This window comes from Siphateles boraxobius, unplaced genomic scaffold, assembly GCF_051911475.1.
Source record: "Siphateles boraxobius isolate OS27281-9 unplaced genomic scaffold, OSU_SipBor_1 20, whole genome shotgun sequence".
Taxonomy (NCBI): Eukaryota; Metazoa; Chordata; class Actinopteri; order Cypriniformes; family Leuciscidae; genus Siphateles; species Siphateles boraxobius.
In genome coordinates this window covers 15404428-15428379 of record NW_027508811.1, presented here as the reverse complement: position 1 = coordinate 15428379, position 23952 = coordinate 15404428, and the positions used below count along the sequence as shown (strand labels likewise).

Genomic DNA, 23952 nt, shown 5'->3' with positions numbered 1-23952 from the left:
TCTCACAATATCATCTAGTCTCCTCATTGCAATAATCTTTTAAGTGTCCTGGGTCCCAAGAGCAGGTTTAGCAGCTGGTGAGTCTGAAGGCTGTCATCCTTGACATGCATGATGAGATGCAGCAGTCATCATTAGTCTGTTATACTCCTCTCTCTTTGGAGTTGATGGATTGACGGAACATCCTACAGGGCCAAAAGTATGGGGATACCCCTTTCTAACCGGTTTTGCTACTTCAGCCACACCCATTCCTAACAGGTGCATAACATCAAGTATACAGCCATGCCATCTGTACAGACAAACATTTTTAGTGGAATAGGGTGGGGCTGCATGATAAACCAAAATAACGATTTAATTATATAAATATATGCGCTGCATATTTTGGAGTGAAGCACAGACTGTGTTCTTTTATAAGCGAGCAGCTCATGACCCAGGGTCTCTGAGAGGCTCGGCTGGAACATTGAAAAGTTAATGAGCCATCAGAATGTAGATAAAGCTCAGACGAGCTTGTAAACACTTGTCAACAAAAGAGAAGCTTTAAGGTTTAATGTTTCAAAATGAAATTAAGACAGTCATAAATATTAATTATTTTATTTTACTGTACAAATGTAAAAATACAATACTATATTTCTTTCCTTAAATGCTATTTTTATTTTACAGTAAAATATTATATCAGTAATATTTCTTGCTTCATTTATTATATTAGTTAATAATAATAATAATAATATTATCGCACAGCCCTCAAATAGGGCTTTGTGATTAATTGGAATGCAGGCGCCAGATCACATCGCCTAATCTCACTAATGCATTTGTGCCTGGACAAGAGAGCGAATCCCTGCATCCATGTTCTATTATCTAGTGGAAAGTCTTTCCAGAAAAGTGGAAGCTGTTATGGCAGCAAAGGGAGGATGAACTCTGAATGAAGTTTCTTTTTAAATAGGGAATTTAAGGAATAACCCTAATTATTGTCAATCCTACAATTCAAGGTCAGAGTGGTAGAAAAGAGAAGTGGAAGTGTGTGTATGGGGAAGCCGCTGTTTAAATTACCTCTTCATGTTGAATGACTGCTAGGTCTTCCTTTAACCGTTTCATGAGCTCTTTTCTCATGCGTTTGGGGGACTGTTCGACCTCTTGTTTGACCTACAGTGTGAGCATGCATACTGTTGGGAATGAAGGCTTTACTCGCGTAGGGACTGACGGTGTAAATCATTAGTCGGAGAAAGTCATGCAAAATCTGCCATGAAGGGTTAATCTATGATGATGAACGCTTTAGTATTTGAAAGATAATCATCTCCAAACCACTGATGATTTCCAACTGGGTTAGCGGTTAATATAAAGATGATTCCAATAGCCCATGATCAGCTACTACCGTTAAAGAGTTGTTCAGAAGCTGAAGAACAGAGAAAAAGCCCACTAACAGCAGCTAACATAGATCCTTCCTTCACCTCTACAGCCATTAAAGCCATCAGAGTATAGATCCCTTCAAAGTAATCTCTAAAAGATGCACACTTCTACTATATCGCTGACGTTTGTTTTTCTGTAAAGGAAGCTGTGTCAGCAGGAACATTTTTTCAACAGCAAGAGAAGTCAAGTGCCAAAATGTCAAATCGTCAGTTGTTTTAAGCTTTATTAATATTTCAGCAAAATATCTTTCTTTCCTGATCAAACTGTTTTCTAATTTAATATTAGAATGTGTCACATGATCCTTCAGAAATGAAACATGTTTTTATTATCAGTGTTGAAAACAGTTGTGCTGCTTAATCAAAAGAACAGCATTTATTTGTAAGAAATATTTTGTAATATTATAAATGTCTTTTCTGTCCCTTTTGATCACTACATCATTGATAAATAAAAGTAGTCATTTAAAAATAAATCCTACTGACTCCAAACTTTTAAATGGTAGGGTAGTGTATATTACTTTATTTGCTGCTCAGCAATATAGAAAACTGAAATGTGCATCTTGCAATGAAGGTCACTTTTAACAGTATTTTTAAAATGAAAGGAAAATTAGTTTTCATAAACTAATATGTACTAGAGATTGTGTTCCCATCAAGAGAAGAGGCCCTACACCACAGCACTGATCTCCACTCATTACATCACACTCACACAGCAACACAATTAGTGACATTTAGAAAAGCATAACATCATAAAACAATGTGTGAAAACAGTTATTTTACATATAAAGTATTAACATTATTTTTCAGATTAAGTATAGGAAAAATTTATAAATTTAAATTTCAAAGATGTATTTGAACAGGGTATCATGAGAGGGAGAAAGAGAGAGAGAAAACAAGACATTGCCGTATCTGAATCCATTAAGGCACTCTTAGGCACATGCATATGACAGCATTAGTGAGGAGCAAGCTGTCTAGTACAAGTGCCACAGAAAAACCAAAGGAAGAGAAAAAAGAGAATCTAGTGGTGCTAATAGCTGTGAGCATATATCATGCTGGCTGATGATGCAGTGAGAAACCAAACAGCTGAAATGTGCTCTATTATTATCATGTTACTGACTATGAAAGCAAAGGCACCATGCATCAATACCTCAAAGGAAATAAGAATAGTGACAAACCAACACCACACAGACCCCATTTCCATGAAGCCATGCATGATTGTACTGAAATCCCTTCAATCATGAGCAACACTTGAAAACACCAGCAGGAGGAAGAGATGAAATGAAGACAACCTTTATTTTGTTCCTAAGCCATTGCTTAGCACCCAATTAACCTTTAAAGCCATCTCTGTGGCCTCTCGGAGGATGGAGGTAATTGGATGTGAAAGCCCGAGTTTCTTTAAGCAAACATAACATGATAAGAAAAGAACTGCTTTGCATTTACAAGTCTGAACACAAAGCAAGAGACACAGCTGAGAAGTGTCTAAAGGGACAGATGAGGAAATCAATTCCATTTGCAGCTGCATTGTGATTCACAAGCAAAGCTGCTAAAGTAAATTAGTCAAACGCAAGAGTGTCTGTTTGGATTTTGCATCCCCAGAAAACAAGAATGAAAAAAAGCTACTAAAAGCATACCAAATAGGGATGAACATGAGCAATCCAACAGACAAATAATCATTCTGCTAACTAGTTGACAAGTAAACACTAAATCACTAATAGATTGTCCGACTCCTTTACCTGCCATAGACTCAAATCAATGTAAAGAAAATGTTAAGCATGATCTAGTCATTTATTTTAAAAAAAGGGATGAAAAGTTGCAGGAACACATATCAGACTCTTTTTTTTTTTATAAGAATGTGAAGCTATAAAAAGTGAAAGTGATATGTTGAAACATTATTTTTATGTATGCAAATACAAATACATTAATGCTGGCAGCCTACTTTTCAAAATGATTTCTATGCAAGTTCCAGATAAGAGCTTCTTTTTTTTTTTTACTTTTTGTTAATGCATACTTCTCATTCTTTCAAAAGAGGTCGTCAAAGATTTTTTCCCCAAAACCAATGCAAGTGTGATATAGTTTAATGTTTGTGAATAAAACAAAATTTCTTGAAAGTGTCAAACTTGCATTTTTTACTTAAATTTAATTATGAGTAATCCATTACTCATATTTTAGTTAGTGTACTCGTCTGTTAAATTACTCTGAATGCTCATCCCTAGTACCAACAAGCAACAAGTCATGGCCTGATAAACAAATACATGCATAAATACAGTAGATTCAACTCTGCGCCCCTCTTTCTCGGTTACCTCCTTTTTGCGGTTCTTCAGCATGTTCTGGTACTTGGAGAGCTCCTTGTCCTGCTCTGCTTTGATCCTCTTGGCCTCATCTCTCAGCCGGTTGGTGTGGTCCTGCTCCAGACGCTCTATGGTCTGTTTTTGCTGTTTCTCAAGGTTCTCCACCTCTTGGTCATACTGACGTTTCTTTCCCTGTGGAGAGAGTGTGAAAGAGGAATACTGAATTACGTTAACTGACCACTAATGCACTGAGGAATTTTATCTGTGTGCTTGTGCCCCTGTGAGAATTCATCAGGCTTTTAAACCTGAACTAAAAGCGAGTGGTTCAATAAAAGGGAGCGTATCAACAAAAACACTAAACAATGGCTACAACTGAGTCCAAACCAGACTTTATGAGTTTATAGCAAATATTTCTGTCATTAGGTATATTTCCATCCACCTATTTTTATGTGCATTTTGGTAAATCGCATTTAAAAATAAATAAATAAATAAAAAATAAAACCACTGGATGAAACAGCAAGTTGCACATAAATTCTAAAAATGCGCATGAAAATCTTGTGCACTCAATTGAGTCAGACAAAAAAATTTATCCGATAAGAAAACGTGCATAAACTACGATGAAAACCTTTTACCGAATAAATTGAATCCATGCACATCAATGAAAGACTTGACTGTGCAATGGGACGACATAACTGAACTACCCAGCGGATGATCTCGTTGCACAGCATCTGAAATGCTGTTTTGGTCATTCTGAAATGCCTCAGCAAAATCTGTCATCAAAGTGGTTCAGTTTAATTATCTCTTACAAAACTGCGATCCCAAAAAGCAGGCATCCGCCTCCGAAAGCAAGATAATATGACCACGTGTATTGCGTTTCATCTGCACGTTCTTAGGCACAAGTAATTTATTATATATGAAAATTATTATAAACAGTGGCTTCTCCTACTGTAGTAACTTTAATTTTTCTTATATCTTTATGATGTTTATCGCCAGTTTATCAGGAAGTAACGATTTTGTACCCATGCGCAAAATTGGAAAATCCATCCAGTGAGCTTAAGTTAAATTCAAAACTTTGGATGTAAACAGATGAAAGCAAAATGCCAATCAGAACATATATGATGTTTAATAAAAAACTATGTGAAGCCAGATGTTGGACCAATGAAATCCGATGTGGGTGGAGCTACTATAGATCACAACACTACAAAAATAGATCATAAATCCAAAGCACTACTTGTCACTGTTTTGGCAAAATCTCAAATTAACATGAGAGAGATGGTTGGGAGGCAGTGTATTGCAGCCTTCCTGTTATGTGAATCAGCCTTGTTGCGTTTAGATACTTTTAACTTATCCATCATGCAACATCTGCATTTAAGAAAACTTAAACAAAAGAGTGTATAATAAACAGTGGATTACAATGTTTAATGTAAAGAATAATATAGTGAGGGAATGAGGGTGCTGACCGTCATTTCCTGCTCGAAGCGCCTGAAGAGCTGCTCTTTCTGCTGCTGCAGTTTGTTGCTGAGCTGCTGCTGAGCTCTTTGCTCCTCTTTTTGCAGCAGCCTCAGTTCTCGTAGCTCCTGACGCCTACAAAATAAACACACTTCAAACACTTTTTCTGGCGATTTAAAACATTTAAGCATTATCATATATACATTATCATTTGCCAGTCGCAAATTGCAATTAATTAATAACAGTAACTGATGTCAGCTTAGATACCTCAAAAATCTCAGTTCCTCACTCTTGGTGTCATTGTCGGTGACAATCTTGGATGTGGTGACACTGACTTCCACCCCATCGACCATAAACTTACGGGTCTTTTTCAGGGTTTTCTTTTGACGCTTGCTGTCCTGTGGGAGTGAATAAAGCAGAATGAATATTTACTTCCAGAACCTTAATTTCAAGGACATCTGGTGCAGTTATAGCAGGGGTGTCAAACTCAGTTCCTGGAGGGCCACAACACTGCAGAGTTTAGCTTCAACCCTAATTAAACACACCTGATCCAGCTAATCAAGGTCTTCAGGATTACTAGAAACTTCCAGGCAGGTGTTTTGGAGCTGATTGGAGCTAAACTCTGCAGGACAGTGACCCAGGACCGGAGTTTGACACATGTGAGTTATAGGTACCTGTATTGAAACAGATCCTTCTTTGCTTTTGGAGAGGAAGCTGGAGATTGACAGGTTAATGTCAATGCTGTTAGTATCTGCAGCAGAACTGCTGCCTGAGTCAGAGTCTTTCTCTTTTTCAACATCAGGTTTCACCACCTCTGCTGCATTCTGGTCATTCTCAAGCATGGTAGGTGCTTCCAGGGTCTCTGGTCTGTCTTCATTGGCTTCTTGAGGTTTCTCTGTTGCACTGACCTCCTGTTCTTTTACACCATTGATGACAAAAACAGGCAATGCATTCACAGAGGTGTCCTCTACTACATCTACTCCCTTGGTTGCAGGATCCTCTTTGGGTTCTGAACTCTCAGCCTCATCTCCACCTTTATCTTGTTCCTCTGTTACCACTTGAGGAAGATCCTCCTTTACCTCTTCTGTAGAAATATCTGGTGAAGTTCCCATTTGCTCCTCCTTTCCTTCTGAATCAGCATCTGGTGAAATTTCCAATTGGTTCTTCTTTACCTCTTCTGTAAGGACATCTGGTGAGGTTACTGTACTCCCATCCTCCACTAGTTCCTTTTTAGTAATTTCTTCCTCAGGCTCAATTTTGTCTTCTGATTTTCCTGTAACAGGTGGTTCAGTGCCTTCTTCAGTAACACCATCAGATATGTTCACTGGTTCAGCTTCATCTGAAGGCAGGATACGTTCCTCTTCTTCATCTGTCGTGGTTGGTGCTTTGGCTTGCTGCTGCATTTCTTCATAATCTTCTTTCTTCTCTGTTGTCTCTTCTACCTTCACTTCTTTCTCTCCAGTTTCTTCACTGACGGTCACAATCTCTTGGAGGACAGTGTCATTTGATGCTGGTGGGTTTGGATGATCAGAAATCTCCACTTCTGTGGTCACTGGTGTAGGAGATTCCTCTTGTTTTGGTACAGCCAGTACACGTGATTCCTCATTGCCGGTGTCTGATACACTAAACTCATTCATCTTCTCATCCTCCGCATGGTTGGGTTTGCTGGTGTCCACCAGCATGTCGGAGGTCTTGTCACTAGCCTGATCCTCTGAACTGGGTTTTCTTTCAGGTTCAGCCCTCTCTGTGACCGACTCAAGAGTTGGCGTGTTCTGATACTGCCTCTCATCCTCTGAGCTGCCAACGCTGGTGTCCGATAATGCACGTTTGTGTCCAGGCACTGCCTACATATAACAAATAAAAACAAAGCGACTGCTGTAACAAAATACTGTGTGATGTGCATGAAGATCCTTAAAGAACTCTGCATGGAAGACAACACCACCATATTATCATCACAATTTCAGATTCTCTGAATGTGCTCCTATGTTCTGAAAGTGGTCAAAAATGTTGATGTTCGTACCTGCTGGGGCTCGGGCTCTTCTTCCTCCTCTTCCTCTTTTCCCTCTTCCTCTTTTCCCTCTTCAATCTCCTCAACCACTTCGGCTTTAGCCTCAGCAATCAGCTCTCGCAGTGGTTTGCTATCCTCCACATTTGAAACAAATGGATGCTGAAAGCAGACCATGAATCATAATTAACATGTGCATTTTAACTTCATCCTTTAAATGGAACTGCATCAAGAAATACAAGATGGCCCAACCTGTAAGAGCTGCAATGCACTCAACCTATTGTCTACATTCTTATCCAGCGCTTTCCGCAGGAAATCACTGAACTCTGGAGACCTGTTTAACACAGCGGAGGAACAAATATAATCCATGTGCTGAATGTAAAAGGGCTCTTCGTTTGGGGTATTACAGTCATAACTATTGAGCAACAGGCTATCCAGTTCCAGACTGATCATGTGTTGGGACTCTGGGTGGGCGACAGCTTATATTATGATTCATCAGCTCAATAGCCTCCATTTTTAGTTTTATAATTTTATTATTTCCGTTTTATTATTTCATAGTTGGAGGGTTATTTATCATACCACCCAAAATATTGTTAAATATGACCAAAAACATTTTTTATTGAAATAACCTGTCCTCAGAAACGATATTGCTTCTTTTGCTAAACACATTTGACTTCATTGACACATGTGGAAGATCATGGCACTGTGAGTCATAACTCTTACCATCGTGATGGAGCTGCGAGTGTGGGGGGCTCAGACTTTGCTATTTTTAACAGGACTCTCATTGGGTTCATCTCGTGGTTGGGCGGCTCGATCTGTGCCAGCTCAATCAGAGTCACCCCCAGGGACCAGATGTCCGCTTTGTAGTCGTACGGTCTGTCCTTTGACGTCTCACACATCACCACCTCGGGTGCCATCCTTGCATTTAAGAGAGAGAAGGGGAGGGTGGGGATTTTGTTAAATCGGACAAATAAAGAACCGTATTATGTGCCCTATTCACAGCTCTGTTCTTACATTGTGACAGATCTCATGATTCAAAGCAAGACTTAAATTGAGTGACTAACCAGTAAGGCGTTCCAATGAATGAGTCTCTTCTCTGTAGGGTCTTTGTATTCTTTGCAGACACTCCAAAGTCAGCTGAGAAGAGACATTGATCAAAATTAGAGACATACAGTTTTGACTGACAGCACTTTGGAATTAAAAAAACGATTAAAAAAGACAAATAACAACAAAAGTTGTTGAAAAACGTAAAAGCCAAGATAAACATTTCAGTTTACTAATTAATATCCGCCCCTATTAATTACCGAAGATCAATTAATGAGACTTTCTGACAAAATTACTTTTCCCTGACCTTTCCAGATGTTTGGGATGACTGGATAAGGTTTTTATTTATTTATTTATTTTAATCATTTTACAGAAATTATTAGGTGTTTTCAAAAGCCATACAGAGTAATTCCTAGCCAATTTAATGTTTTAGAGCAAAGCAACATTTAAATATATAAATGTAACAATTATAAAATTAGAATTTTATAATTATGAATTGTCATGACTGTTAGTATATAAAATTGAATTGTCATGTTTTTATAATTCTAAGAATAATTCATTTTATAAATATATTTAGTATCATTATATAAATAAATATTTTCTATTTATCATATATTTTTGATAATTTTACTCATTTCGATTACAATTCAAGGACAGGGAAATCACCATTTTAAAACTCCCCAATAGGGCTGTCGTGATAACCGCAATATCGCAGTACCGCGCTACTGACAGGCCAACCGCAGAGGAATGCAAGTAACCGCGATTTCTTTTTTCATAAGGCCACCCTTCGTAGTTCGTACCATGTGTATTGAATGTTAAATAAGTTAATAATGATAACAAGATTGTTTATCATGGTGATTTGTACAGAGGATTCGTGGATTTGGACTTAAGCCTAAACAGACAGTGAATGTGTTCGACTGAGCGCGTGCGATTACCTGCGTCTGTCTTTGAAGTCAAGTCATGTATATTCGTGAAAAGGTTGCCGTTTCCAAGGAAAGCGAAATATTTGTCGTAGGCTATCATCCTTTTAACGTGTAAGGGTATTTACCATGAATGGCGTCAGCGCTGGTCAGCATTACACAGCGCGAGGAAGCCGTGGGGGGAAAGCAGCGAGTCACGCATTGAATCAATGCCATTGTCTCTATTAAGTGAAGCATTGCTTCAGCTTTGCCCAAAAGTTTAGCATTGCTGGCCAGCTGAGCCTTGAAAAGTGGAGCTCAAAGTTAAAAAATAATTAACACCTTGTTTCATTACATCTATCATTTAAGGAATAAGCTTTTTTGAACGTTTTTGTTGAATGAACGGTTTAATGACTCACTCAAAGACAGTCCGTTGGCATAACAACTGCGCGCTGAGTTCAATGCGCAGAGACGCTGTTTCGGTTACATTGGTTACATTGATTTTGTGTATGCTGACCACATCATAACACGTATTTATATAGCAACAAATAAATATAAATAAATAAATGGCGGTAAAAGCGCATATCGCACTATTGAGCCACTCAAAATTACCGCAAGGGAAATCCTTCACCGCGACAGCCCTACTCCCCGATACTTCCAGTCTTTCAAGATCATTTATATAATATCATAGTATTTCTTAATATTTTGAAGTAACCTGTTTTTATATTTTTCAGTTTTCTTTCAATTTTGTTGTTGTGTTATGTGCATTTGTCATTTTTATTCGTTTTTCTTTTTCTTTTTTCATTTTAGTACTTGAACGAAAATTAGAAATAAGTTAAAATAAGTTGAAGTTTTTTTTTTTATCATCGAAAATATTTTATTTCAGCTTTATTTCAATTAACGAAAATGTTTTATTTTAGTAATTTATCCCTCAGGAGCTAAGACAGTATTTAAGCACACTTCATGAAGCTATTACCCAATTTGATGTCTCCATCCGAGGTAAAGAGAATATTTCCAGCCTTCAGGTCCCGGTGTATAATCTTATTTTCATGGAGGTATACCAGCGCCTCCAGTGTCTGTTTACACACAACCCGGATCTGAGGCTCTGTCAGCGGCCGCTCCAGCTCTGCAGACACACACATACACAAGCAAAATTGCCATAAACGGAGTTACTGCTAAGCAAGCACACTTTATAAGATTTTTTTATTTTCTGTGATGTGTATACAAGTTAAACTAGACAAATAAACTACAATGTAAAAGTGACAAAGGGCTATGGCTTTTATTAAAAGACTTGTTCTCTGCTGTTGTTCTTGGCTAAGTAGTGCACACTGACTGAAGCAATGTGAACTGCCTTTATTACAACAGCACTGCTGGGATAGGCCATCACAGAACAGGCAGAAGGCAACAGAGGGAGTTATAACAGCTCAAACAGTGAGTCAACAAAAGCGTTTCCATCATAAGAACACCTCCCACCAGCAACACCTCTCTTTCAGGCTAAATGTAGAAGTAGCCAGATTTTCATCACAAAAGACTAAACAGTCATAAGGAGAGGTTTTATTCTTACAGGATATTGTTTACAACTGCAAAATGTTTTTTCAATTAAATAAGGGGACAAGATTTGTGATTGAAAATAGCTTTTTGTAAATGGTACAGACAAAACTGTACAAAAAGAGAAGAAATGGGACCATTTGTTAGACATTTAAGCATTGTTTCTGGCTGAATTAATAACACTGAGAGCCATGAAAAATTAGTAATTTCTACTTGTGAATATGCTGACATGGCATGTCACAGAAAAGGTCTGATCCATGTGGGTACATTTCAACAATGCTTCCAACCAACACAGAAAAAGGCTGAGTAGCTTTAAAAAGAGCCTAACCACTCCTTAAAAAACTGACGTTGATAATTATATGGTCCAGTCCAGCGGCAAAACTGAGCACAGCATGCTGGTGTGCCAGAGAGGTCTGGAGGAATGGAACATCATCACACAGTAGAACAGACTCAGACGACCACAGAGCCTTCTATTACCTTCAGTTAAACAAAGATCATTAAACTTACCCAACATCACAGCATCTACCGCTCCTCCGGCACAAAACTCAATGAAAATCTAAAGAAGGGGGAGAAAGACAGAGATCCAGAAAATGAATGAACTAATAATGACACTGATTCCACAGTTTGCAATTTAGCGTTTTCTCCATTCTCCATTACAAGGGTTGAAGAAGGCATGATGCATTACATTTATCAAATGTTACAGTACAGGCATTTATTTTACAAAATAGTGTTGGGCGATATGCTCCATTTTCATATCGTCCTATCGTCAGCCTGTGAGATCGGCGATACACGATATTATCGTGAGGGGGCGGGGCTTACTTATTTTAATATTAACTTGATTATTTACTCATTAATTTGCTTACCAGTGCTCTCTCTGTCTGGATGCACTTCACATATGCGCACTTCAATAAGCCCAAAGAACGCAGGTTAATGTGTTTTAAATGCCGGGAGCAGTCAGAGTAAGGGGCAAAAATTGATCCCTAGAGTCGATCTGTTTATACTTTAACTTATGACTTGACTCCGATAAAGGAAAACGGGTTAATGCGTTTACATGACCACATGCATTGTCAGTTTATTCAGAATAATCAGGTTAAGAACGTGCATGTAAACGCACTCGTTCCCTGAAAGTGAAAGTAGAAACAGACTGAGCTTTCGGCATCTGTCGCTGCATTAACGCCGCATTCTCTCAGAGACGTTATGGATATAGCGGTATAGCAACTATGTTAATTTACTGGCTTAATATTTCTCTTGTGGACCGACATTAATGACAGTGAAAAAATTAGAAGAATCTTGTTAAACAAGTGTTTGCCATCTGTGAAAATCAAAAGCAGCTTCAGAGTTGTGCTGTGTTTGTGAACTAAAGACTGTTATTAGGCCTATATAATTTTAGTGCTATTATTATTAATATTTAGTAATTGTATTGTTTTTAGTGTTATTAGAGTCATTAAATGTTATGTTAATGTGCTATGGAAACAAAATACTGACGAACAACGATGCCGTCTTCATCTTGGCTCTGTATAAGAATTATGCGTCTGTTAAAACAAGCACTATTGACAATTTGTGAATGGATCACCTTGCAGTTCAATTTTGATGTGGGATGTAGTTTTTTAGTCTGTTTTAAAAACATTTTCTTAGAGGAGTCCTCATACGCACGTGTCGGTGTTGTCGCAAGTGTTAGGCTATTGTGATGTCGTTATGAATTTAGCCAAGGCAAATTAATTGTAGTTCCTAACATTAATTTAATAACAATACTAGCTTTATAATAATTTAATGCATTAATAGTAAAACGAGCAAATTATCGTATTGATATCGTCAAATGCATCTGCGATATCTATCAGCACAACACTATTACAAAAGATTTCTATTTTGAATAAATGGTGTACTAATTAACTTTAAAGTTTCTATTCATCAAAGAATCCTTAAAGAAAGTATCACTGTTTACACAATAAAATTAATTATATGTTGGTTTCTTCTGGCTTCTAGTTAAGCACTGATGACTTCACTTACAAACCTTTTCCGGGGTCTTTGTTAATGCCACTCTCAGGTATCATTAGAAGGGCTATGATGAGATGACATTTTGTAAAAACATCTTGTAAAAATTACTAATCTAACTTCTAGTTTTATTAGGTTATTTTGGTATACTGGATAATGGCAACCAAGCAGTGCAGTGATAAATGAAATTTAAGCCTCTGAGTGAAATGATAAAATCATTATGTAAGTGTACACCGTCCTATTACACTGACCACAGCAGCTGGTCTTTAAGGTAACCGGTGCTGCAGAAAAATCAATACAACCCCTATATTATGCTATGTCCCATGAGAGGAGAGAAATACATAGTAACAATACAGTAAGCAATCTCATCACAAACTAAGAGAACTTAAGTTTATCGGACACACTTCAACACTAGAGCGTCAGTTCTTTCATACTATGTTAACTCATGAAAAGTCAGCTGCATCTGAAATAACTATGAACACTGACAGGAGGCTGGAGAGTTATGTAACATTACGTGACAAACAATTGACTGCTGTGCAGATTTTAGTTAGCTTTCAATGAATATTTTACACAGCTCTGACAGGGATCGTGTAGGAACGATCTCTCTACGCATTAAGAGGCATGCTTTTGCAGCTATGAGCTGTGCATTCATATCTCTTGAATAGAAGCCAGGCTAAGCAGACTGGTCTTGCATCTAATTAATTCATGAGCACTTTCTCTGGTCATTTGAAATAGGCCATTATCATTCTATACATGCCAACCGCAGAGGGGAGGATCATATGAAACCATCCTTCCGTAATTATCTTGGGAGCTCTATAGTAGAAAAATAGGATCCACTGACACTCTTCAGACAGGGATGAACAGAGAGGGATAATTGTGGACTAGTATGCAGCTGTTAGGCCTTGACGTTGTCATTTTTCGCTATTTCATTTTTTTTCAAAGTTTTCTTGAACTGTTTTTGCCGTTATTGAGAGGGAAATAATGTGGGAATGAACTTGATTTTATCCAACAGGATTTGATTGGATCATTACATCTTAGATTTTTTTTTAGGAACAAAAATTAGTTTGATAAAAATAAAACATTTAAAAATAGAAAATTAAAAACACTATTTAAAAATAATGCGTTACAGAGCCCAGAATGAACATTATGCCATATTTTAATAGCATTGAAGTATGTGAGAAAAACACAGCAAGATCCAGTTTGTTTTGTGTACAAACACTTCTTAACCAACAGCATAGTGCTACTCGATGAGCAAGGCGAGAGTGAAGTGTGCTCTCACTACTACTCCTCCTACAGAGGTCAATGTCTGTGTGTATGTGTGTGTCTGGCTGCAGTACAGCAGAAGTAACCAAACCCCTCATGAGAAGAGTCACTCACCCATAGTTTGCTTTCATAATAGAAAGCATCCAGCAGTTTGACTATGTAGTGATGGTCACAGGAGGCAAGGATCTCAATCTCCACCATGTAGTCCTCTAGCTCCTCTTCTGTTTTGGTATCGATCACTTTCGCTGCAGCCAGGATCCCGGTCTCTTTGTTCTGAGCCTGTGATAAAAGCAAACAGTGGCAAACATTCAACAGGTAGCACAGGCATACAATGGCTTCTATGATGCTGTACACATCTGAGCTGTAATAACTGTCAGTGTCGTTGTGAGTTACATATCTATGATGCACCTCTACTCTGAGCAGACAACCACAAAGATACAATCAATAACTAGAAGCTCAATTTCGCTAGTCTCAGCCTCAGACGTCATGCTCACGGACTGCCCATACTCCTTTCACCCGATGTCTGATGCATATGGCAGACTAATAAAGAAATACTTACACAAAGTCATATGTCGACTTCTACCTGATTTCTAGGAGTCTAGTGTTTGGCCATCTTTAATGTCTAAAAGGAAACAAATCCGTTTACTTGAAGACGATGACAATAAGCGCTTCACATAAACTACTAAATGCTGGGTTTCAAAAAGGTAGCGCAGGTGAATTTTAAACCTTTTAAAATCCAGCGGTTAGTTGCTCATGCGAAGCAGGTTAGAAACATTAAAAGATATTTAAAGGACCCCTATTATGCCATTTTAAAGTTTCCTAATGTTGCTGTGGAGTCTCCTACAACATGTTTACACGCATTAAAGGTAAAAAAGTTTAATTTCCTCATAATATACATTTGCACATCATCCTATTTTTCAATGATTCTCAAACGACTCGTCAAATGACTCAAACTCTCTAAATCCCTCCTTACCGCGAGCTACTCTGTTCTGATTGGCCAGACAGCTCAGTCTGTTGTGATTGGCCTACCGTGTACAGCGTATCAAGAACAAAAACGCCCATTGCCATAACAACGTCAGCTCTGCTTGTCCTGAGTCTTCCTACACTGTAAACTAAACACAGTAACGAACAATGACGTCGATTTGACCATATTAATGCCAGCACGATTCCGAAGATAAAACACTGTTATTCAACCCGAACCTCTATCGCAAGGACGACTTGAGCAGGACCTTCCACAGTGATACACTACTCAGTTTGAGGTACATTATAAGATGTTGCAACTGTAATTCCTCACCATCAGAATTAACAAGTGCATGTTTTATACTTGTATTAATTTATTTACCGAGTATTTTTCTAATATATTGTGATGAATACGTGGAAACTGTATCAATAACAGTGCATGTAGCACCTATGCAATGTTCATTAGCCGAGCTCAGAGTGAATGATCTGATGTAACATAAACGTTGGTAAAACAAATATTTCCTCAAAGTAGTGAGAACGATAGATAATCTGCATTAATAGACACAGTTTTAGGTAATAGTGGCCCACAGCTGATTAGCAGAAGTATTTCAGTAAGACAGTAATAATGTGAGTTAGCCAGTTAGCAAGAGACCTACACAAAATAAACCATCTTTCAAGAGCAAGCGGTTTGCGAATCCTGCATTGAACTCCGAGATTTGAGAAGCAGTCGTCAGTAAAATAAAGGGAACAGGAAAAGTTTAGGATTATACTGCTGTGATATCGTGGTAAAGATGAATTTTAATAAAAAGAGTAAATTGTGTGCACATCCCACCTTCTGGCAGGTGCAGGACAGAAAGAACTAATATAGTAAAAGAAAATGTAATGTCCGCAACACTGCTTTATGCTCCCATATTTAATAAAAAAAAGCAACGTTTCGACCCCACTGGGTCTTCTTCAGACAAATGGTGGACACATTTGATACAGGGATATAGGTCTCACAATCAACTGACCCACCCCGTGATTTCAATTAATTTGATTAGCTAATAGCCCCACCCCTAATAATACAATTAAGAGAACACTCATATAAGCATACTCAACAAACCCATAACCAACATAATCAAGATGAATTTTAACCACTGATTCTTCACATGCTCATCCTTCGGAACTGAAAAATAACTGGCTTTAACTTCACATTATGCACAGCGCCGTCTTCTCAAAATGATGCTGCTATCCAGTACAGGAATCAGCTGCCAGTTTGAGGGGGTTTCAAGTTTCCCTGGTGTCTGCGCGTGCAATAGGTGGGCAGGCAATATACTAATGTTTCATCTTGACGTCACAACGAAACGGCTTATGACTCGTTTGAAAAACGATTAATTTAATTGACTCAAGACAATAACTTTATATACGGTGCATTTTCAGATTTAAGACTTTGCAGGATGTTTTCATTACATCGTTACATCCAGCGATTGTCTGTGTTTCTGTATTTCTTCTGTTTCGTGTCTTGTTGTTATCCTAGGTTACTTCCTGTGCTTAATTGATGGGGATGCCGGCGCGCAAGGCGTGTCCCAGCTGATGGCATAAAGAGGGCTTGGGTGTGGCGAGAGGACGCGGGAGAGACCGGCCTTGTTCGGTGTTTGAATTGTTGTTTGTATGCAAATGTAAAATTTTGGAGTTAACAAATAATTCCTTAGACATTTGTTTGCCGAACTTTCTCCTGCCTTTCTTTGTTACTATCTGAGAGCCAGTAGTAACGCTACATGAAAGGTAATTTTCAAAAATCCATAATGGGGCCCTTTAATAGTTTTTTTACTTACAAGATACAGGAAAAGTATACATTTCCAAGCCTGAACCACCCTTTACCAATATATGAAAGGATTCCTAGGTGATTTCTCATTTTATTAGTTGTATGCCCTCTCACATTTTTAATGGAAGACCAGGTTCTTTCACATCAAATAGTGAGTAAAATTCTCATTTCTGGTGGTATTACATACATATTAGGGGTGTCGAAATTAATCGTTTCTACGATGCATCGCGATGCAGACGAGGACGATTCGGTATCGGTTCAGTAATAGACCATAACCGGTTATACTGACGCTTTTCTGACGTCATTTGTCGCGTGTGTGCTTTGTCGCGGTAGCATACAATGGCAGAGGAGGCGAGACGCGAGTGCGAGCAATTAAAAATGCTCCGAATACTTTAAAAGCCTACATCTATTCTGGGCACATTTCGGCTCTAATGAACAACCTGGTAAGCACGACCTGGAGAAGACACGCGCTGTACGTGCGCGCTCATGTCACACACACATAGAGCTGATTAAAGTATCCGAACCCGATGGTCAAATTACAATTATTCTGTGTTGTTACGCGTGATTATAAATGGATGATCGTTACCTTAAACAGCGGGCTCGGTGACGGTTGATGCGCGCATCTCTATGGTAACATTATACACTGATGAATGAGCGCTGCTTTTAAATGGACATTTCTTTACAACAAAATTGATTTGACACAATTTCATTTACTAAATGGCATCAACAGGCTTTACTCCCTTGAAACTTATACTGGAATGTCACTGTTTCTGTCAGTGCGACTTCCCGAACAGGCGTACACGCGCGGGCGCACGCACACATCACTTTTGGAGTAAAAATTTTAATTGCAGATGCAGTGCACCACGATGCATCGCGATAGCGAATTGAACTGAATCGATGACATGATAATCGTAATCGAACCGAACCGTGAGACCAGTGTAGGTTCACACCCCTTATACATATATATATATTAGGGGTGTCACGATTCTCCAAATCCTCGATTCGATTACATTTTCGATTCTAAGGTCACGGTTAGATTCGATTCTCGATTTTTTTTTTAAGCACAGGTTGCTGTTGCTCCTAAAAAGCTGACATCAGTTCATCGCAATCTCACACATCTCTGTTATTATCAATGAAGCTGACTGCACAATGAATCTTTCATAATATATAGCCTACACTTTGTTTGTTATAATTAGAGGATTTGCCAGCGTACAGAATTCAGCACTGAACAAAAAGTCAGTTTTGAGCGGTGAGCAGAGTCTCTTAAATGCTTCTGATTGGTCATTGCGTTCAAGAAATCAACACATATGTCTGTGATTGGCTAAATCGCTCAACGCTGCAAACATGTTATAAAAGAAACTCTGGCCTGTAAATCGTTTCTATTTTGTTTTAGTTGTTCTTGTTGCTTTTTTGCAACAGATGAAAAAAATGTATTAGTTTTTATGTTTTATTCATAGATATTTCTAGTTTGCGGGAGTCCCGCGAATCTTTTTACTCTCCCGCACACACAGAGTGAGTGCATTACCGCCCACCCTCGCACTTGGCCATCAAATCTAGTCCCGCGCCGCACTCTATTGCGTTGGGAGTGCACGTCTATAGATCAAGAGCCCGGCCCGAGGATAGTGACGGGAAATATCGGCCAAGTTCGGGCTCGGGGATAGAATCCAAGTTAGAGGACTCACAGCCTTTCAACACGTGTGTTTTTTTCCCGCGCCGTGATGAGTCGTTCATGAACGATCCGTTCATTGCCTCTGTCACGCGACAAATGAACAAAAGACTCGGAAGGTCAAGTATTAATGTTCCCTGTAAATTACTTTTGACTGCATTATAATGATTTCTTAATTCAGAATATGATCAAGATTGCGTTGGATGTGTTCGGGGAATTTGCCTGTTAAAAGTATAACATTTAAAGCCCCTGAAATGACTAGAAAAAAGATTTGTTAATTTTGATGAACGAGATTGAACAATAGAGTCAGTAAAACGATCCGAACTTTCCATCACGGGCGCGACATGGGGGCGTGGCAGTATCGACGATTCAATTTTTTATTTCGATTTTTGAGTTTGTGAATTAATTTCGATCGATTTCGATTTTGACACCCTTAATATATATATATATATATATATATAAAAATTAATTCATGAAGCATTCTGTTTTCAGTGCAGCTTCAGAGACAGTTAAAGCAAAATACACCGTTACCTTGACTTCTGAACTGTCTGATATGTGTAGCTTTGTACTAAATTTTTACTTTACTAATGCTTTTTCAACATTAGTTTGTCTGAAATGTTGCTGTTCGAGCATAAAAAAGATCTGCCACAATGCTCAAAGTCCACTCAAAAGGGAGATATTTTATTTAACATAATCAACTTTTCAAGAACTACAATGAATGTTTCGTTTGAACTACAGCACGATTTTTTCGGATCTTGACATATGATGTCACAATATTACTCATTTAAATAATCTGGCATACGCAAAAAGGGGGGCTAGGGCAGGTTGAGATGCGCTAGAAAAGATGAAGAGTGTTGCCGCTATGTCGAAGAGACGAATGATCCTCGTTCGTTAACATTGTCAGGGTCTGAATCGAGCTTGAATTGGTTTGAACTTAAATATTAAGGATGGTGTCACAGTTTACACTAGAGCAGAAAATCGCAGTTATGGAGGGGCGGGACATTTCCCGAACATGCGCTACGCTGTGCCAATCACGACACACTGGGCCAGCCAACCAATCACAGCATATTTTGTATTTTGGATAGAGGGGTTTCATCAAAACCGGACCTAGATGGCACATTCAAAACAGACTGGGGAGTGAGGAGCTGTAATACAAAATATGTGAAAAATGCGGGTTTTTTTAACAATCAAGTAGGGCTGCAGCTATCGATTCTTTTTGTAATCGATTAATCTAGCACTTAATCGATCGATTAATCGAGTAATCGGATTTTTTTTTTTGTGTGTGTTTTATTAACAGAATAGTTATATTAAACTTGTGTCTATTTCAGTTAAAGCTGTTATAAGTTATATACTATAAGTTATATAGTATGCAAGTTATAAAGCTATCTCATATGTGAATTTCTCCTTTAAGATGTTATAATATAACCACTCTAAGCATCTAAGCATATTTGTGTATTCTGGTAGTTTAACGCTGAAGAAGAGCTGTAACGTGACTTGTTGTTGACACGCAGTAAAAGCTGACGCACTTTTTGTTCCGTGCGTTTTAACTGAAAAATGAGTACCCCGAATCTTTATTAAAAACCAACAGGCTGGGGACTTTATTTTTTTGTTGTTTGTAACTATTTGGCAGACGTGAAATACCAACTAGGTCTCGCAAAGACTGCAATACAATATTTGTTCCTCCATCACGTCCCGGTGTGTACAGTGAATGCATGCTGAAATTATTGTTGCGTAGCTACATAAAAGTTTAGGGAATATGTTATGCATTGCTGCAATTGGTCTGACTGGTGTGTGTGTGTATGTGTGTGTGGGTACTCTCTTGCAATTGAACGTGATAGTTACGTTTACTACTTAAAAATGTCATCAAATCATATCTAGTCAAACCGTATCACGACATCGCTACAAATACAGTATGGGATTAAAATCAGCGAACATCAATAGGCTTAGACTACGTTACCTTGTTACAGCGAGTTAAGTGTATTAAGTGAATTAAGTGTGTAATGATCCCACACTTTAGACAATTTCTGCCGTTTATTTACATATCCATGCATGTCCGTGTGAAACAATCAAATCCCTGCGCCGCGCATATACTGCGCGTCATAGGAATTTAAAGAGGCTTCAAAAACTTTGCCTCGAGGAATTTTTGTAATCGAGTAACTCGAGTAACTCGAAGAATCGTTTCAGCCCTACAATCAAGCATGAAAAAATATTTTAGGACACCCCAAAATCAAGACTTTGTAAAAGGGCATAATAGGAGGACCCCTTTAATGGCATGAGTAGCACTATGAGTAAAACTATTGATAAAAAGAAGGAGCCCATGTACAACCTGTAAAATGGCTGAATGAGAAACAGATTTCTGAATTTACCCAGAGATTAGCCTATTGCCTTTGGCCTACTTCATTACAAAAGCATTTTCACAGCTTTACTCCACCAAGAGAGACATTCAGAATGAAACTTATAACCATCAAAGCACATTGGTCTTGCTAACTAACCAATTTGTTACAATAATCGAGTAATAAGCCAACAGACGTCACGTTTTTAACTGTATTATGAAATTCTGGAATATTGAACATGAGATATGTATATGATATTAAAAAAACTGAAATATCTTGTAAAAGATTAGCCCCTCCCTGTAACCTGCAACTGATACAGCAACAACATCTATTCTTTAAAAAAGCAGAAAAAAGAAAAACGGAAGCATGTCAGGGTTACCTCATCTAAAGGCGCGCCAGAGGCTGTTTAAGGAAATACATATCTCCAAGAGGCTTTGAGGTCATCCCTACGAACTACAATACAAAAATTAAAGTGTTGCAGTTGTATTTTGTAAGTGTTTGCATAAGCTAACAACTCCAGAATATTCTATTCAAATCGGATGTGACGAATGACGGGTGTAACACATTATTCCATTCAACCACCCTTCATCTATGCCAAGGAACAGTTACTATTCTGGGATCAACCTCTGAGTGTTTGCAGCTACCCGAAAACAGAGAAGAGCAGACAGAGAAAGGAAAGAGTCAAGTGTACCATGAAATGTGTGAGTGGACCAGAGTTTATTGTAGCAGAAAGTCTCTCTCAATTACACTTGTACTGCTTCAAGCCTGTTTCTACCCTCAGACCAACAGGAAATTAACAACCTCTTTATTTCTGAAACAACCATGCTAAAGAGAGAGTGTAGGGTTTATTTGGTTTCCATTTTTGTTCCACAGAACTAGCTAGTCTGGGCAGGTCACACTTCTCATAGTTGATCAGAAGAGGAAATAATTTATCAGAAATGTATTGTACTAGCGCTGATAAGAATATACTACAGTGCTGATAAGAATATACTAGGGGTGGCACGGTTCACAAAACCCACGTTTCGGTTCGTATCACGGTTTTAGGGTCACGGTTTTCGGTTCTTGTTGTCATTTTTTCTTTTAATCTTTAACACTCCAGAAATGTACTTCAGCATATGATATAGGCTATAGCTTAATTATCCACAATTCAGGATTCAGTATTAAAAAAAAATGTATATCATGTAATCATGCACAAACTGAATTTGACTTTAAGCACATTATTGAGACCATCTGTGAGGAAAGCTAGGTGACATTTTGATACAGCAAGAGAGAAGACATTGATGAAATGCTTTTGTTTATTTGGCAAAAAAGGAGAATGTGCATTGCTCTCTCTACAAGGACTTATGTGCATTTTTAGCACACAAAGATTAAAATTAACTTGCATTTATCAAACTGTCAACGTCAGTGTAGCGCTTACAAAATGTTTATCTTTTAAAAGAAAAAGAGAGAAACTCTTTTAAATAAGTCAAAATATGTTACACATAATTGCCTATAATGAGGCTATAACAATAGCAAAGGCATAACCATAAAGTGAAACATAAGTTCAACCTCAACACAAAAACAGTATCAACAATGCCTCTATTCCCTGAGAGTGAGGATACATTTTTTTCACTTGAAATTAAAGTGCAGTATTTGGAAACATATGACTGGAGTTCTTATCTAAACTTGGTGTCACTGTATTTAAATATCATAGGTAACATGAAATCCCTTATATCTCCCACTTGACATTTCTATACGTGACGAGACCTGCAGCACCCAATACTCCACTTTTACTGTAGGCTTGTTCGACTTGAACTGGCGCTGCACAGACCGATCGGTTTATGACAAAGTATCGCGAGAGTGATTGAAAAGCATACGGAGGCGTTGCTCTCGCGGTACTTTGATGTTATTCATCGATCGGTCTGTGCAGCACCGGTTCAAGTCGAACAAGCCTTATATGTATGTCCATTGTCCACACATCTCTTATTTCGCGCGAAAAGTAAACACACTGTCTGAGGTCACGGGCACAAGGTTACATTGCGCATGCATCGAACCGTGCGACGCACACACGCACCGAACCGAAACAAGCGAACCGAACGGTTTGGATGTTTTTTCATGTACCGTGCCACCCCTAGAATATACATTGACAGATCTATTTCAATGCACAAAGAAAGACAACAAACTGGTCAATAAAACCAAATTCAGATCATGCTGTTTAAAATCGCAATGGAATTTAAGTCACAACAAATCTTTTCTTCCATTTTGCAACGTAAAATTCCCAAGTGTAATGGATTATACAAAAAAAAGAAGAAAAAAAAGATTTGGGGTGGGTACTTGGTTCTATTCATCAGTTGTTGATTGGATTTTGAGAGTCCTGCATGTCACCAGAAAGTCCAGTTATGACATTTTAACAAACATTCTGAGGTCTTTTTTTAGGGGAAAACGAAACATGCACAGATGATTTATGGGGAATTGTCATTTCATGCCGACTTTAAAGTCCCTGTAAAGGCAATTTAAAAAAAAAATTCTAAACGCATTATAAATGTTAGAAATGTATTGCTAAAACATATTACAAAGACTGTGAAGTGTGAAGTACTGAATTGTGGAGTTAGACCGTTAAACAGTTTTTTCACCATTGCTATTTTCCGGATTTTTTGGGCGGGTCTAAAACGGGGCTCGATGACGCACTGGAGCCCCTGAGCTCCTGGACACGCCCCTATTTGATGACGCACTGGAGCCCCTGAGCTCCTGGACACGCCCCTATTTGATGACGCACTGGAGCCCCTGAGCTCCTGGACACGCCCCTATTTGATGACGCACTGGAGCCCCTGAGCTCCTGGACACGCCCCTATTTGATGACGCACTGGAGCCACAGAGACTGGCCGCTCCCATAACAATATAAATAGAGCATATTCACATCAGTTTGCCGCTCAATCGTGATTTACTGTCAGTATCATTATTCATTAGTCACTAAAGCCTAAAGTTTGCTAGCTAGCTATGCGTTCGTCACAGAAACGCGTACTACCTGGATGCGGTCACGTACAAAACAGATCTGTGTCCTTATTTACATTTCCGAAAAACGATCACATCAAGAAGAGGTGTTAATTTTGTGAAGAGACACTTTGATGGAGAGCTGAGGAAGACCGCAAACACCCGCCTCTGTAGTGATCATTTTACACGGGATAGTTTTATAAACTTTCATCGGAGACAACTGGAATTCACTGATAATCCGCTGTTACTGGTGAATGGGGCCGAACCGACTATCTGCCCCCTCGGCCTTCATCCTCCCGTCGCGCCGACAACTGGTGAGTGCTTCCCGAGTGGGCGT

General features: G+C 38.5%; 1 protein-coding gene across 6 annotated transcripts in view; it reads right to left on the bottom strand.

Annotated features, from left to right (window-relative positions):
* slka (STE20-like kinase a) overlaps window positions 1-23952 on the bottom strand; it is a 36535-nt gene that overhangs the window by 8536 nt on the left and 4047 nt on the right. For 2 of the 6 annotated variants that reach the window (XM_077237050.1, XM_077237051.1), the window contains exons 2-13: window positions 13997-14161; window positions 11135-11183; window positions 10056-10205; window positions 8201-8273; window positions 7860-8054; window positions 7389-7470; window positions 7152-7298; window positions 5806-6975; window positions 5399-5529; window positions 5143-5266; window positions 3695-3874; window positions 1045-1137 (exon numbers count right to left, since the gene is read on the bottom strand). In XM_077237050.1, the coding sequence (XP_077093165.1) occupies window positions 1045-1137; window positions 3695-3874; window positions 5143-5266; window positions 5399-5529; window positions 5806-6975; window positions 7152-7298; window positions 7389-7470; window positions 7860-8054; window positions 8201-8273; window positions 10056-10205; window positions 11135-11183; window positions 13997-14161 (2559 nt within the window). Of the gene's footprint in view, window positions 1-1044; window positions 1138-3694; window positions 3875-5142; window positions 5267-5398; window positions 5530-5805; window positions 6976-7151; window positions 7299-7388; window positions 7471-7859; window positions 8055-8200; window positions 8274-10055; window positions 10206-11134; window positions 11184-13996; window positions 14162-21024; window positions 21239-23952 lie in introns of those variants that run through there. The other 4 variants (XM_077237054.1, XM_077237055.1, XM_077237052.1 and 1 more) reach the window with 2 other exon arrangements.